The sequence below is a fragment of the Blennius ocellaris genome (genome assembly GCF_963422515.1).
Source record: "Blennius ocellaris genome assembly, chromosome: 23".
NCBI lineage: Eukaryota > Metazoa > Chordata > Actinopteri > Blenniiformes > Blenniidae > Blennius > Blennius ocellaris.
Window position 1 is genome coordinate 3,861,441 of NC_137672.1, and position 15,260 is coordinate 3,876,700.

The 15,260-nt window shown below is 43.8% G+C and overlaps 1 protein-coding gene across 1 annotated transcript in view; it reads left to right on the forward strand.

Annotated features, from left to right (window-relative positions):
- Positions 1 to 15,260, forward strand: part of LOC308147035 (uncharacterized protein) — a 101,613-nt gene that overhangs the window by 18,248 nt on the left and 68,105 nt on the right. The window contains exons 6-16 of the mRNA XM_080519083.1: positions 41 to 226; positions 9,376 to 9,474; positions 9,754 to 9,852; positions 10,487 to 10,585; positions 10,891 to 11,088; positions 11,511 to 11,609; positions 12,189 to 12,287; positions 12,644 to 12,742; positions 12,866 to 13,063; positions 14,178 to 14,276; positions 14,351 to 14,449. Of these exons, the coding sequence (XP_080375209.1) occupies positions 41 to 226; positions 9,376 to 9,474; positions 9,754 to 9,852; positions 10,487 to 10,585; positions 10,891 to 11,088; positions 11,511 to 11,609; positions 12,189 to 12,287; positions 12,644 to 12,742; positions 12,866 to 13,063; positions 14,178 to 14,276; positions 14,351 to 14,449 (1,374 nt within the window). The remainder of the gene's footprint in view (positions 1 to 40; positions 227 to 9,375; positions 9,475 to 9,753; positions 9,853 to 10,486; positions 10,586 to 10,890; positions 11,089 to 11,510; positions 11,610 to 12,188; positions 12,288 to 12,643; positions 12,743 to 12,865; positions 13,064 to 14,177; positions 14,277 to 14,350; positions 14,450 to 15,260) is intronic.

Here is a 15,260-nt window from a genome sequence, read left to right on the forward strand (position 1 = left end):
CCCAGTTTTTTTTCTTTTTCTTTGCTTCTGGGCCCTCCAGGACGGTTTCACGCCACTCGCCATCGCCCTCCAGCAGGGCCACAACCAGGTGGTCTCGGTCCTCCTGGAGAACGACACCAAAGGCAAAGTGCGGCTGCCGGCGCTGCACATTGCCGCACGCAAGGACGACACCAAGTCAGCCGCTCTCCTGCTCCAGAACGACCACAACGCCGATGTCCAGTCAAAGGTACGGCTGGCACGGCATCAGGGCCGGCATGTGTGCTAATGTGGCGCTCTGTGTTTGTGCTCATGTGTCCATCCTGTGGTTTGTGGGAGTAAAGTGACGGCTCCTGTAGCGATGTCAACCGCAAGTCTTTCGCGAGCTAACGGTGGTCTGGGCCTGGTTCCAGAAGGTTCTCTGAGTTCTTGCATGTTATCGGTATGAGGTGTCGGCATGAGTTATGGGCGGAATCTGGCACTACTGTGACTTTTATGATCAAAACAGACCTTTTTAGCAACTTCCAATCAATGGAATAAATCTGGAGCTGGAAAACATAATTAAAGGCCCAGTGAAATGTAAAACACTACTTTGCAAAAATCGATAGTTGGGGTACTACTTATAAGGTTTCTCCGACTCTGCCCCACCACTGTTGTCGCATAATAAAGTTATTTGAATTTTGAATCTCCAGCCGAGGAAGTCAGGGGAATCCTTCTTCGTGGGCGTGACGTCACGAGTTGTGCAGATCTCCATCTGTTGTGTTTATATCGGCTTGTTTCCTCTTAAATATCCAAGTTTTTACAGTGTTTTGAAGTTATAGTCGGCGTTTTATGAGCCTTGATGAAAGATTGAGCCTGGAAGAGACCAGAGAGTAGAGAAGGAGCACAGGCAGCGGGAGCGTCGGGAGCGTCAGGAGCAGCGGGAGCGGCTAGCTCGGGCGTCTAGCGGGCGGCTAGCGGGTGGCGGGAGCCGCTAGCTCGCGCGGCTAGTAGACGATCAAGTAATACCTGGACTCATCTTCGGTGATTCCGCGCAGTCGGAAAAGCTCTTCGACGTGCTGGAAGCCGGGTCGTTCTGCCAAAAGTCAGGAGCCTCAAAGCCTCAAAGGTGAAAACTGGCAGCTGCTGAGGCGAGGAGACGAGGAGACGAGGACGAATGGAGGACGAAGCGTCTTCTGCTTCCTCAAACATGTTCCAGACGGAGTCACCGATGGCAGAACCACCTTCTGTGTCTTCTTCATCAATCACTGGGTTTGAAATGATGACGATGATGAAATATGGTTAAGTTCAGCCTCTTCATCGTCAAAACTCTGATCCTCCATAATGTAAACACAAGTTGGGCGTGTGCACAACTCGTGATGTCACTCTATTATTGTCAGAAGCTCCGCCCAGCAGCAAAAATAGCTGTTTATCGGCTATTTTCTCGCAGATTGCCGTGTTTTAACATTTTACGCTTGGGCCAGTTAGCATAAAAACGTCCTTAGAAGCGACAGCCAGAGTGTTTTGGGGTTGAATTTTCATTTCACTAGGACTTTAAACCATTAAAATGAAGAAAGTTTGTAAAGTTGTAATTACAGTTTAATGTCACACTACATTCGTGACGCTTCATAGCGACAATTTAAAACTTTTTAGCTGTTTTATCACTTTTTCTTTGTGACTGTTCATAGCCCCCGTTTCGCTAACAGTCTTGGCTTGTTTTACCGTTTTCAAACTTTTAGGTTTCGGTCTTTTATTTAATAATTTTTTTTAGTACCTATTTTTCAGTTTTATTTGTTTGATCTCTTTTGGCCAAAGATGCTATATTAGCATCTTTGGCTGTTTCAGCGGCGTTAGCCATTTTTTGTATGTTTTTATTGCAGGTTGCACTGTTAGTGATCTGAGACATTGTAGCCTTTTGTTTTGTGATTTTCTTTTCCCCTGTTTAAACTATTGAAGGGGCTTCAGCAGCTTTAGCTTCTTGCCCTTTTAATGCTTTTATTCAGAAACATATTTCAAAAATGTTAAAAGAGAAGACTTGATGGATAATAAAGTATGACAATTCAATCTGGATCATTATAAACTACTCTTGTATATTTGCCCTCGTGTTATTTCTTCCTCTGCTTTTTTTTAACATCCTTAATCTTTCTGTACATAACTGAATTGTGACTGAATTATGCAACATAGCATAGCGTAGTGTAGTGAAGCATAGTGGTGTGCCGCTCAGTGTAGCATACAGTAGTGTAGCACAGCATAGTGCACCGTAACAAAGCATAGCATAGCCTAGCACAGTGTAGCCTAGCAGAGCATAGCTGAGCGCAGCATAGCTCAGTACAGTGTGGCATAGTGCCGTGTAGCTCAGCATAATGCAGCATAGCATAGCATAGCAAAGTGTAACGTTGGATTTAGCCACAGATGTTGATTGATCCATCAGTCAGAGGAATCTTCCAATAAAGCAAGAATGTGAAACCGTTGAAGCTCATCAACAAACCCTTGAGGAGTTCTGTTGTTCTGTTCAGTGGATTCTGGAGGCAACCGAAGAACCAGGTTGATAACGGATGAGATCCGGGTCACACGGGCCTGTGCTGGTGGAAGGATGTGGGGTTATATTTGTGCCAAAATTCTGAGCGAGCGATGGGAAAATTTGAGCGCAAAAAAATTAATTGTGCAAGCGCACTAACAGCATTTTGAGGAATATATTTAAATTGCGCAAAGATAAACTTGAGATTGCTCAAAAATAATTTCTGCGCTCAGATTCTTCCTCTGCGCTCAACCTCTCTCTCTCTCTCTCTCTCTCTCTCTCGCTCGCTCAAATCTCTCCACGTCCGCTCAAGTCCTGCTGTGCGCTCGCTCAAAATGTGCAAAGCCCAAACGTGACACACGGTTGTCCACCAATCACAGACATTCGGGGCGGGCGTTGAACTCTGATTGGTTACTTCGGATTCTGTAAGTGCCTCATAACCAACGAAGAAGAAAAAGAAGAAGAGGGAAAAACAAACTGCGAGGGAAAACAGAAATAAGGAAAACTAAAGATAGTGATCCTGGATTACAACATGTTTTCCTTCGCAGTTTGTTTTTCCCTCTTCTTCTTCTTTTTCTTCTTCGTTGGTTATGAGGCACTTCCAGAAACCGAAGCAACCAATCAGAGTTCAACGCCCGCCCCGAATGTCTGTGATTGGTGGACAACCGTGTCTGTCACATTTGGACTTTGGACATTTTGAGCGAGCGCACAGCAGGACTTGAGCGGAGGTGGAGAGATGTGAGCAAGCGAGAGAGAGAGAGAGAGAGAGAGAGAGAGAGAGAGAGAGAGAGAGAGGTTGAGCGCAGAGGAAGAATCTGAGCGCAGAAGTTATTTTTGAGCGCAATCTCAAGTTTGTCTTTGCGCAATTTAAATATTTCCTCAAAATGTTATTAGTGCGCTTGCACAATTATTTTTTTGGCGCCCAAATTTTCCCATCGCTCGCTCAGAATTTTGGCACAAATAGAACCCCATAGAGGGATTCTTGGAGTTTAACTGTTAAAGGCTCATTTTAAATGTGATGAGGTCACGTTAAAGTCAGGGTTCAGTTTTAATTGCCATTAATCTGAGTCTAGATCAGAGGCCTGGACTTGGCAGCCCTGCAGCCACCAAACTCGAACCAAAGTGGTGTTGAAAGAATCTGAGACTGGATGTAAGAGACCAGGTCTGGAAGAATCCTGATCACATCCAGAACAATCCTGTTAAAGAGAATCAGGTCGAGAAAAGACTGAAAGTCTGAGTCTGTGTCCAGGGTTAGCTTCAGAAGACTGGATCTGTGGGTTTGGTGGATTGGTTCTAAAGCTTCAGGAGACAGGTTGTATAGCTTCAGGAGACTGGTTCTAAAGCTTCAGGAGACTGGGTCTATAGCTTCAGGAGACTGGTTCTAGAGCATCCGGAGACAAGTTGTATAGCTTCAGGAGACTGGTTCTAAAGCTTCAGGAGACTGGGTCTATAGCTTCAGGAGACTGGTTCTAGAGCATCCTGAGACAAGTTGTATAGCTTCAGGAGACTGGTTCTAAAGCTTCAGGAGACTGGTTGTATAGCTTCAGAAGACTGGATCTGTGGGTTTGGTCGATTGGTTCTAAAGCTTCAGGAGACAGGTTGTATAGCTTCAGAAGACTGGATCTGTGGGTTTGGTGGATTGGTTCTAAAGCTTCAGGAGACAGGTTGTATAGCTTCACGAGACTGGGTCTAAAGCTTCAGGAGACTGGGTCTATAGCTTCAGGAGACTGGTTCTAGAGCATCCGGAGACAAGTTGTATAGCTTCAGGAGACTGGTTCTAAAGCTTCAGGAGACTGGGTCTATAGCTTCAGGAGACTGGTTCTAGAGCATCCTGAGACAAGTTGTATAGCTTCAGGAGACTGGTTCTAAAGCTTCAGGAGACTGGTTGTATAGCTTCAGAAGACTGGATCTGTGGGTTTGGTCGATTGGTTCTAAAGCTTCAGGAGACAGGTTGTATAGCTTCAGAAGACTGGATCTGTGGGTTTGGTGGATTGGTTCTAAAGCTTCAGGAGACAGGTTGTATAGCTTCACGAGACTGGGTCTAAAGCTTCAGGAGACTGGGTCTATAGCTTCAGGAGACTGGTTCTAGAGCATCCGGAGACAAGTTGTATAGCTTCAGGAGACTGGTTCTAAAGCTTCAGGAGACTGGGTCTATAGCTTCAGGAGACTGGTTCTAGAGCATCCTGAGACAAGTTGTATAGCTTCAGGAGACTGGTTCTAAAGCTTCAGGAGACTGGTTGTATAGCTTCAGAAGACTGGATCTGTGGGTTTGGTCGATTGGTTCTAAAGCTTCAGGAGACAGGTTGTATAGCTTCAGAAGACTGGATCTGTGGGTTTGGTGGATTGGTTCTAAAGCTTCAGGAGACAGGTTGTATAGCTTCACGAGACTGGGTCTAAAGCTTCAGGAGACTGGGTCTATAGCTTCAGGAGACTGGTTCTAGAGCATCCTGAGACAAGTTGTATAGCTTCAGGAGACTGGTTCTAAAGCTTCAGGAGACTGGTTGTATAGCTTCAGAAGACTGGATCTGTGGGTTTGGTCGATTGGTTCTAAAGCTTCAGGAGACAGGTTGTATAGCTTCAGAAGACTGGATCTGTGGGTTTGGTGGATTGGTTCTAAAGCTTCAGGAGACAGGTTGTATAGCTTCACGAGACTGGGTCTAAAGCTTCAGGAGACTGGTTCTAAAGCTTCAGGAGACTGGTTGTATAGCTTCAGAAGACTGGATCTGTGGGTTTGGTGGATTGGTTCTAAAGCTTCAGGAGACAGGTTGTATAGCTTCACGAGACTGGGTCTAAAGCTTCAGGAGACTGGGTCTATAGCTTCAGGAGACTGGTTCTAGAGCATCCGGAGACAAGTTGTATAGCTTCAGGAGACTGGTTCTAAAGCTTCAGGAGACTGGGTCTATAGCTTCAGGAGACTGGTTCTAGAGCATCCTGAGACAAGTTGTATAGCTTCAGGAGACTGGTTCTAAAGCTTCAGGAGACTGGTTGTATAGCTTCAGAAGACTGGATCTGTGGGTTTGGTCGATTGGTTCTAAAGCTTCAGGAGACAGGTTGTATAGCTTCAGAAGACTGGATCTGTGGGTTTGGTGGATTGGTTCTAAAGCTTCAGGAGACAGGTTGTATAGCTTCACGAGACTGGGTCTAAAGCTTCAGGAGACTGGGTCTATAGCTTCAGGAGACTGGTTCTAGAGCATCCGGAGACAAGTTGTATAGCTTCAGGAGACTGGTTCTAAAGCTTCAGGAGACTGGGTCTATAGCTTCAGGAGACTGGTTCTAAAGCATCCGGAGACTGGGTCTATAGCTTCAGGAGACTGGTTCTAAAGCATCCGGAGACTGGGTCTATAGCTTCAGGAGACTGGTTCTAAAGCGTCAGGAGACTGGGTCTATAGCTTCAGGAGACTGGTTCTGTGGGTTCGGTAGACTGGTTCATTCTGGTTGAAGAAACAGACCAAGTCCACTGTTTGTCTGTTGAAGAGGATGTTAAGGGGTTAACAAAGATGGCTGCCTTGTGGTACCGTTGTGTTCATGAAGTTTCCATCCGTCTGTTTGCATCGTTCTCCTTTCTGTCTGTGCCACCTCCTGGTCCTGGTCCTAGACCTGGTCTTGGTCCTGGACCTGCCACTAACTGCCTCTTTTTGTTTCCTCTTTCTCCCCCTGTCTGTCTTTAATGCCCCGCTCACCCCCCCCTCCCCCGCTGCGCCGGGTGTCTAAGTGTAGCTCTGTCCACTGCATGGAGTGTGCCACTGTCTGCAGGTTGTATCGTGGTCGTATCTATTAAACATAACAAGCTGCATGCTAGTGTTGGGGGGGGGGGGGGGGGGGGCTGTGTTTTGACCTTGTGGGAGGGGCTAAAGTGACAAACCACCCATGTGATGTCTGAACTTGAATCATGTGGATTCCTGCTAGCGGCGAGACGCGGTGTGGCTGGAGTTGCAGCAACGTTGCGGCACGCAAGCAGGTCGCAGTTAATAACGTGAAGTGAAAAGTTGCTGCAACAAGTTGCTTTGACATAAAATTGTCAGTTAGTAATTTCTCTATGTTGCCGTTGATCTGAGACATGCTAACATGCTCACATAATGTGTGACAATAGAACAAGGAAGTGAAGACATTCAACAGAGCCAAAAGGTTCCTTAAGGAGTGAAGTGGTAGCGGCTCTGCACATCAACATGTCCGATAGCGTTTAAAGCTAAGCTCATCAACGTTTTAGCTCCTGATGTTTCCGATAAATCCGAGTTTCGTTGATCGTAAACATGGTGGAAACATCAAGGTAAGCTCAGTGCGCTCCAGCCGTGCCGCGAGCTGTTCAGTACGGTCGCTTCGGCGCCGCCGCGCTAACGCTAATGCTAACTGACGTGTCGCTCCCTGGTTTCCGCTGCTCACAGATGATGGTCAATCGGACGACTGAGGTACAAACACGCTGGTTCAACTCTCAGATCCTCCCGACTGTCCCATCTGTTCTCTGCATGCTCCACTTCTTGTTTCCTCCGCCATCAGAGGCTAGCATGTGCAGCTTTGCGATTTTCCGACGTCCACCCCCACTGCTCACATTCCCGCTTTCGCTTTCTACTATATTTCATCTTTGACCCTCAATACAGCCAAACCTGTTTGTGCCTGGTTTGCATCCGGCTGTGGTGCTTGAACAATGTGCAGCTCAGCTCGTTTTTATGGTGAAAAGATTGTGCTTGTTTGCCTCCGAGCCAGTTTTTGCATGATTTTTTAATTCTGTCCTTCTGCAGGAGTTCAAGGTGCCAAAATGAGAATGGAATCATTTAATCATCTTTTAAGACATGCGACACAAAAACACGAAAATACTCAAATCCAGGCTGAGAAAAAGAAGTTTTAAATTAAAAAAAAATAAAAAATAAGTAATGCATAAAATGTATTCCTGGAATATTCATACTTGCAAATTTTTTTTAAAATAATTTTAATAAATCACAATGAAGTTTTTAATTTTGTGGTTGATGCTTTGCTGACTCATTTTTTTGAAAGTATGTTTTCTGATTCTCATTTAACATTGTTTCAAAAATATATTAAAAATGTATTGATCTCAGTTTCATTTTAACACATTTATTTTAAATGTTCTCTTTTTTGCTTTGAATAATAAAAATACTGATTCATTTTCAATGTTTTAATTAATATACTATATTAAAAAAAAAAAACTTAAACTCTTTTTAGTAACATTTTATTTGGAGTAATTGATTTCAAGTGTTTTTGTTTTTACATGTGAGTTAAACACAACTTAAACAACTAAAAACAAAAATACGCGTTTATATAGAGAACCAATTTTATTTTAACAACTTTTTTTTAATTAACTCAATGATTAAAATGTGGGTTTTAAAATTTGTTCTAAATAATTTTGATACAATTTTTTTTTAAATATATTGCTAATGTCTGGCTTTGTTTGTTTGGTGTGAAGTGTGACAAAGGTAATGAATAAATCAGTTTTCACCTGTAAAAAAACAAATTTAAAATTAAAATATATGCTCAGAATTTTTTGTCAAATTTAATTTGAACAAAAAGCATCTTTGAAAAAGAAAAATGTAGATTTCTAATCATCCTTAAAACATTTTTTAGGATTGAATTGTAATTCTCAAAAATATTAGGTTTTTATTGAATAATAAAAATGTAGCTTAAAAATGACCTTTGTATAAATATATATATATCATATAATTATCGAAATTATTCGTCTCACAGAAACCGAAATGGTCAAATGATTCCGTTGAATTTTGGTGAAGCTTCCAGAACGTTTGCATGATTTTACTTCATATTTAATCCTGCACGTGATGCTAGTGGATGCTAAGAGATGCTAATTGCTAAGAGCATGAGAAGGTTGTGAAGCTCGTACAGTGTGTGTGTGTGTGTGTGTGTGTGTGTGTGTGTGTGTGTGTGGCGGGGAGTCGGTGCCTTGCATGCTGCGCCACACGGACTGGGTCGCCCGCATGCTGAGCTTCTGACTGTAAAGCTATGAAACCATCACGTTGGTCACTGTTTTCTTCACGCTGTGTAAAACCACTTTTTCACGTTAAATCGGACCCACACTTACAGAACGGCAAGGTAAGGCAAGAATTCCACCCTCCTCCACCTGCTCCACAAACCTCTAACGTTTCTCACACCTTCCTCATCGTCCACTAATAACTGACGCTCACTTCACGTACTGCACTTTGGTGTCGACGGGAAACCTTCTCTCATTTCATTTCCCGGTTCATGACGTTATTTTGGTCTATTTTCTTGTTGGTTTGAAAACAACCTGAGTGGTGTACGTCTTTTTCTTTGCTTTCTCATCCCCACTGTCAAGTTACTGTTTTTTGGCATGGGAGTGAATTCTGTGTTTATTGGTTCCACCGGATTTTGTATATTTACAAACAAGTTTTATGTCTTTTCATTCATTTTATTTGACGTTTCATTGAAGATTTTCTTTGGTCTTTTTGACTGTTCTTTGACTTTATTGGTTTTTGTACTTTTCACGGTTTTCTGATGTTTTTTTGTGTGTGTGTGTCATTTTTAAGGCTTTTCATTGGATTCCAATGATTGTTTTTGGTTAAATCCAGAACTTATCAGAACTTATCGAGAACTTGACTCATCATTGGCTTTTATTGGTTTTTGAAGACCATCTTGACCTTTCATTGTTTATTTTTGTTGGTTTTCTTGGACTTTTGAATGATTTGTGTTTGTCTTTGGACCTTTCATTGACTTTTCTTTGCTTTATGTTGATGGCTGTTGCCTCTCCACTGCTTTCTGTTGACATTTTGTTTACTTCTTATTAACTTTTCATTGATGTTTATAACTTGACGTATCTGCGGCATGCTGGGAAATCTAAAGGTGGCGCTCTAAGAGGTCCTGCAGGTTTTGGAGAGGCTGATCATGTCTCTCTTTTCCTGTTTCTTTCCTGTCGTATCTTCCAGAGTGGGTTCACGCCGCTGCACATTGCCGCTCACTACGGGAACGTAAACGTGGCCACGCTGCTGCTGAACCGAGGCGCCGCCGTGGATTTCACTGCCAGGGTGAGAAAAGACCAAAGAAACAAAAAAAAAGGTTTTCTCGCGTTGTTTGGCCAGTCTGGACTCTGGAGGGTTTTTCTCTATGCTCTTGATCTGATTGATCTGATGTTCTGGATTTAACCCCCAAAACAATGTGAACAATGTGTTAGCGCTAACAGAACATACAAACTGATCACTTCAGTTGAAAGAAATCCATCATGGATTCCAATGTCTTCTCATCTCCGTACAAAAACGGTTTTGTGTTGTTGATGCTGATTGTTTTTGTTTTCCTGCTCCGTACAGAATGGGATCACACCGCTACATGTAGCCTCAAAGCGGGGAAACACCAACATGGTTCGTCTCTTGCTGGACCGAGGTTCTCAGATTGACGCTAAAACCAGGGTGAGTCGCAACACAAACCTTGCTAGATCACTAACTTTGCTTACAAAGCATGGTCGGTATTTTGACGATGCTGTCGCATCAGTATGAGCGAAATCACGGCTGTCCAGCAATTGTGAGAACAGGCGAGCTTCTAGGACACGATCTTGCTGCTTTCGTTTTCTTAAAATGGTTCACGAAACCTCTTTATTTGGGATTTTACCATCTTTTATAGACTCTAACATTGTGTAACAGGAAGCAGCTTCAATGTTCAACTGATGAACCACAAAGCAGTAAAATGCTAACTCCTTCCTGTCTTTCTGACCCTCTTCTCACTCCACGATACTGTTAGCTTGTCTGCTAGCTTGTTCTCAATATGCTAGTAAGCACCAAAGCATGATGCATGCTTGTCCTGCCGCTATTAGCATCTCTTTGTATCTGCTGCTAACCTTTCTCTGTGTTCATATTAGCTAGCGGTAGCAGATTTGGGATATGAAGGGATTAAATCCACGACGACGTGGCGTAGCGCGACCTTAGCCAGGCGAGGCATCATCTAGCATCATTGTAGTACCAACAGCTGTAACAACAGCATGGATGTTACCATGACGGAGCTCATTGTGTCTGACCGATGGCGATGGACGGTACATGTGTTTTGCAGGATGGCCTGACTCCTCTACACTGTGCGGCTCGGAGCGGACATGACCCTGCTGTGGAGCTGCTGCTGGAACGCGGAGCGCCCCTGCTGGCCAGGACCAAGGTCTGCAACACTTCCACTCACTACCATCAGGAGCTGGCTAATGTTAGCTCATGTATCGGTCATGCTATGTTAACTGGTTAGTGAGCAGCTGTCTAATGACAGTCAGCGGCTTGATCACCTTGCATCATTTTACAGTTTGTCTGCACCCTCTTTTGGGGGCTTGGAAAAACTCTATAGCAGGTTTTAGCTAGTCTTGCTATTTACATATTCAATGTGTAGTTTCCCGTCAGGATATCAGGCATTTCACGTGACCTAGCATCGTATAAGAACTTTACTGAAGCGTCCGTCTGTTGGTGATTTTCCAGAACGGCCTGTCTCCGCTCCACATGGCAGCTCAAGGCGACCATGTCGAGAGCGTCAAACACCTCCTGCAGCACAAAGCTCCGGTGGACGACGTGACATTGGACTACCTGACGGCGCTGCACGTTGCCGCTCACTGCGGCCACTACCGGGTCACCAAACTACTGCTGGACAAGAGGGCCAACCCCAACGCCAGGGCGCTGGTACGACCACAACCTGGAGGCAATAGCAGCTAGCAGAGTGCTGAGAACCTGGAGATGCTAACAGCTACAGAACATTATGAACTTGTAGATGTTAGCAGTTAGCAGAGCGCTAAGAACCTAAAGGAGAAAGCAGCGAGCAGAATGTTAAGAACCAAAGAGCAGCTAGCACATCGCTAAAACCCCGGAGATATTAGTAGCTAGCAGAGCGCTAAGAGCCTGGAGACATTAGCAGCTAGCAGAGTGCTAAGAACCTGGAGACGTTAGCAGCTAGCAGAGGACTAAGAACCTGGAGACGTTAGCAGCTAGCAGACGACTATGAACCTGGAGACGTTAGCAGCTAGCAGAGGACTAAGAACCTGAGAGAAGCTCGCAGAGACGTTAGCAGTGATCTGAGTATTTTTTGGTACGATGTTTGTCGGCAGAACGGCTTCACTCCGCTGCACATCGCCTGTAAGAAGAACCGAGTGAAGGTGATGGAGCTGCTGGTGAAGTACGGAGCCTCCATCCAGGCCATCACTGAGGTAACGCCAAAATTTCCCATCTCCTCACGCATGCTGACATATAACCACGAAATATTCAATCCCATTTTATTCACATTACGTCAAATTCAACGCAGTCATTTGAGGCACTTTTACTGAGAAAATCAACAATTTAACATGACGGAGGAAAGAAAAACTCCTGTTTTTATTATCAAACTGAAGATTCATCAGATTTTAGCAGAATACAAAAGGCTCCATAACTCGGTCATGTCACAATGCTAGCTTAGTGTTTATCTTCAAAGTGACGCCAACAGACGGTTATTTCATGTTACAAATACTTTTGATATTGCTGATCTTAGTAGAAATTAGCTCAGTAATGTTAGCTACTGATAGCAGGATGCTAGTAGCATGACAATATACCTTGGCTAGCTTGTTTTTTAGCCATTTTTGCCCATTTTTTGTCATATGTGAGTAACGATAGCGATGATGCTAACAGTGTGAGTAATGTCAACAATGATGCTAACACTGTATGTGAGTAACGATAGCGATGATGCTAACACTGTATGTGAGTAATGATAGCAAAGAAGCTAACACTGTGTATATTGTGTTAACTTCCTGCAGTCGGGTCTGACGCCGATCCATGTGGCGGCGTTCATGGGTCACCTGAACATTGTCCTGCTGCTGCTGCAGAACGGAGCATCGCCCGATGTTAGCAACATCGTAAGTACTGACCGCTGACTAAGATCGTAGTAAGCGTTTTTTTTTTAGCATCAAGAGGTCAGACAACATAGGCTATTGATATGTAATTAAGTTTTTAAAAAATATTTTGACCCCTCCTGAACCCCGACTCTGAAAACCATTGATTTATGCTAAGATCCAAATTAGCCAAAATTAGTATTATTCTGTGGCTAATGTAGAAAAATGGTGGCCATTTCTGTCGTTTGTTTGGTGTTTGTGGTGTCTAATTTCTTGAAACGAAATTAGCATTCATGCGAGCTTCAGTGCGACCGAAACGCATGAAGTATTTTTTTAGGATTACTTCCTGTTGTTTGCTAAGCTAACTGCTTGTGTTTCAGCGCGGGGAGACGGCGCTGCACATGGCAGCGCGGGCGGGCCAGGTGGAGGTTGTCCGCTGTCTGCTGAGGAACGAGGCCATAGTGGACGCACGAGCACGGGTGAGCCTGTCAGCGCAACATGTTAGCGCCACACGTTACTTGGACGCAACAGCACCGTGTGTTAACGCCACGTGTTAGCATCAAGTGTTCCGCCACATGCTAGTGTGTTTGCGTCTGGCGCAGGAGGAGCAGACGCCGCTGCACATCGCGTCCCGTCTGGGGAAGACGGAGATCGTGCAACTGCTGCTGCAGCACATGGCGCATCCCGACGCCGCCACCACCAACGGATACACGCCGCTGCACATCTCCGCCCGCGAGGGGCAGCAGGACACCGCCGCCATACTGCTGGAGGCTGGGGCCTCGCACTCGGAGCCCACCAAGGTTCTTAAATTTGAATACTGTGGTAGTAAAACCCCTAGCCCGGGGATTTTTTTCAGCAGTTGCTGCAGCTTATTTTTTGTATTTATTACTTATTCATCAGTAATTAATATTTGCTATAAAGTGTATTTATAAATGTTTCTTTATGGAAACGTGTTTGTGATCAAATCTTTGGATTTCTGATGAAACTTGTGCCCAGTCTGTTTCCATGGAAATCAGAGACAAAGTCTCAGTTTAGTGTTTCTGAAGAGAAACTTTGTAACAGCGCCTCATCAGATCAGCTTCATGAAGAAACAGCTCCCTCTGCTGGCACACGCCTGTAACAACAGGACAGCGCCTCATCAGATCAGCTTCGTGAACGAACAGCTCCCTCTGCTGGCAGACATCTGTAACAACCCGATAAAAGGCGTCAATTATTTCATTGAAATCATTTTCATTTGCACTTTTCCTTATATATTTATAGAATAACATAGAATAGAATGCTTTTATTGTCATGATACAAGTACAATGTAATTAAATGTCAACTCCTGTGAGACAAAGTACAATAGGCAAAAAAATCCAATCTATAACTATAAAACCTCAAAATTATTATGTCTGTATTATCAATATCTATCTTCGACTATATTCAACTTTTCAGAAAAATCTATTTTTTAAGCTTTTTAACAAAATGTATATTTATTTATTATACTTATAATATATCCATCTATATTATCGTTTTTATTTTCATCTATTCCTTATTATTCTTCATAAAAAATGTTTTACCTTTCATTTTTTTACCCATTATAAATATTTACTATTAAAGTATTTTTTATATTTTCGGTATTTTATTTTACATACTATTTATTCAACATCAGTTATTATTATTATTGTCGTTATTATCATTAATAACATTAGTAGTAGTAGTAATAGTTTATTATTTATTTCATGTATTTTATTTATATTTATGCAACATTTATCTTTGCTGGAGTTAATAATGACGTTTTTCTTTCACTGGTGATGAACGAATGTCGCTTTCTGGCAGACGTTTGGATACGTTTGGGGACTAAATCTTCAGTCTTGAGTCTCTGGTGTGCAGCACTTCCTCTCCTCTGACTCCATTGTTCGCTTCGGTCTGCAGAAAGGTTTCACTCCTCTGCATGTGGCGGCAAAGTACGGCAGCCTGGACGTGGCCAAACTTCTGCTGCAGCGCCGCGCTCCCCCGGACTCGGCGGGAAAGGTGAGCGACCTCCGACCTGCTGAAGCCGCGAGTCCTCGGTGGTCCTGACTTGTCCCCCCCCCCCCCCCCAACAGAACGGCCTCACCCCGCTACACGTCGCAGCTCACTACGATAACCAGGCGGTGGCGCTGCTGCTGCTGGACAAAGGGGCGTCGCCACACACTGTGGCCAAGGTCAGAGCCAGACGATTCCGTCTGTCTTTACTCAAAGTTTCAGGGAGAATAAAACGTCTACAGTCTGTCTCGTCAGTGTAAACAGTTCTACTGCACACCTTCTTCGATAAACTTCATATTCGGTCATTTTTTTACAACTTTCTGTGCAAAACCAACCTCATTAGCTCCTCCTCCATCAAGCTCCGTCTCCCACTCCCCTCTGATTGGACAGAAATCTCCCATCAGTGTCGTCTTGTCCGCTTGGCTGCAACTTCCAACAAGCAGCATCTTCTGCGTGTAATTTGACATCAGCATCATCCTTTGAGGTGGCTGGTGTCTTCTTTGACAAGCAGCATCAGGTCCATATAGTTTGCCACTAGGGGTGTGCGATATGGACAAAAAATTATATCTCGATATTTTGGGGGATTTTGACGATAACGATAATTAGACAATATTCTTTAAATGTGTGTTTTTTACAGCCTGAGTTATAGCTCATTAATTGTTTCTAGTGGATGATATTAATGGACACAACGTTTTAAAGGAAAAATGCTCCATTTATTTGTATTTGTCTGCAAGAGCAAACAAAAGCTGAAATATTTCCGACCAGGCACTGTATATCTGGGGTCCAGCGTATTCACAAGCTGTTTAAAGCCTTCTCTCTCTCCACCACCTGAATCGGCACCATTTCTTTTGCTATATAATTGGTGATAGCATTTGTTACGTCTCGCCATCGGGTGCTTTTTTTGTCATGAGGCAGTTTTCTGTTGATTGAGTCGGCTAACGTTTGTTGGCTGTGTCGTGCAGCAGGTAACGTTCCCTTCGCCGACTTAGC